Source organism: Bison bison, unplaced genomic scaffold (assembly GCF_000754665.1).
Source record: "Bison bison bison isolate TAMUID 2011002044 unplaced genomic scaffold, Bison_UMD1.0 scf7180017864508, whole genome shotgun sequence".
Lineage (NCBI taxonomy): Eukaryota > Metazoa > Chordata > Mammalia > Artiodactyla > Bovidae > Bison > Bison bison.
The window spans coordinates 2,361,314-2,362,233 of NW_011495064.1; the positions used below are offsets into that span (position 1 = coordinate 2,361,314).

The 920-nt window shown below is 60.8% G+C and overlaps 1 protein-coding gene across 1 annotated transcript in view; it reads left to right on the top strand.

Annotated features, from left to right (window-relative positions):
- The first annotated feature begins 481 nt into the window (after positions 1–481).
- BUB1 (BUB1 mitotic checkpoint serine/threonine kinase) overlaps positions 482–920 on the top strand; it is a 33,751-nt gene continuing 33,312 nt past the window's right edge. The window contains exon 1 of the mRNA XM_010829560.1: positions 482–588. Within this exon, the coding sequence (XP_010827862.1) occupies positions 563–588 (26 nt within the window). The 5' untranslated portion in view covers positions 482–562. The remainder of the gene's footprint in view (positions 589–920) is intronic.

The window sequence follows — 920 nt, forward strand, 5'->3', positions numbered from 1 at the left end:
GGCATTCCTCCCGGGCTCTGCGACCTTAAACAAGTCTGAACGGTATAAACGGGATTATTTTTCTTCTTTCCATAACCCAGGCATAACGACTCTGGTTTATATTAAGTAAGCAAAGCGTCGAAGCGGCACAATTTTTTCAACCTCGAGAAACTATTTTTCTCCCAGGATGCCTTCCTCAGGGTGATGCCTTAATCATGTAATTTTGTAAGCCAGCTACAGCTTGCACGGCTAAGGAAAAAACTCATCCCCTACTCCTGAGCCAAACTAGGTGGTCCCCGTCACGCCGCACCCCGGAACCTAGCCAGCCCTCCGCTCAGCTTGCGCTTTTGATTCAACTGGGTTGCCGGAAGTGGGAGGAGCTGCCGGCGCACCAGAGGGAGGCGGACCTTGGTCTCCAGGCAACGGCCCAGGTGATTGGCCAGCTCGTTTGCAGCCGAGGCCAATGGCCAGGCGCCTTGCAAACGGTCGTTGCGGCGACTGAGGCTGCGCGGGAGATTCGACTTGGCGGCGGCTACTACCCGACGGCGCAGCTGGGACTGCTGCTGCCCTGGTTCCTCTCGCCATGGATAACCCGGAAAATGTTTTTCAGTAGGTGTGGGTCTGGTGGGAGGGAGAAGGGTGGGCGGGGGCGTGATCCCCGGCTGCAGGCCGCCGGGGGCTGGCGTACCTGAGTTCGGGCCTAGTGGGCTGTAGGTCCCTGGCCCGCCCCAGACCTGCCTCCCTTGGCCTTCCCGCCCCTTTCCTTGGCCCTGGAGTTTGTACCCTTCCAGCCTCACTACCCCCATCCCTCCCCGGCTGCGCTGCGGGCCACTCGGGAGTCGTGGAGAGGGAGCACAGTGTAGCCGGGACTCTCCGCTGAGACCGCGGGCCTTTGACCGAGCTGCCTCTAGAGTGGCAGTTTGGGGCGGGGGCGGGGTGGG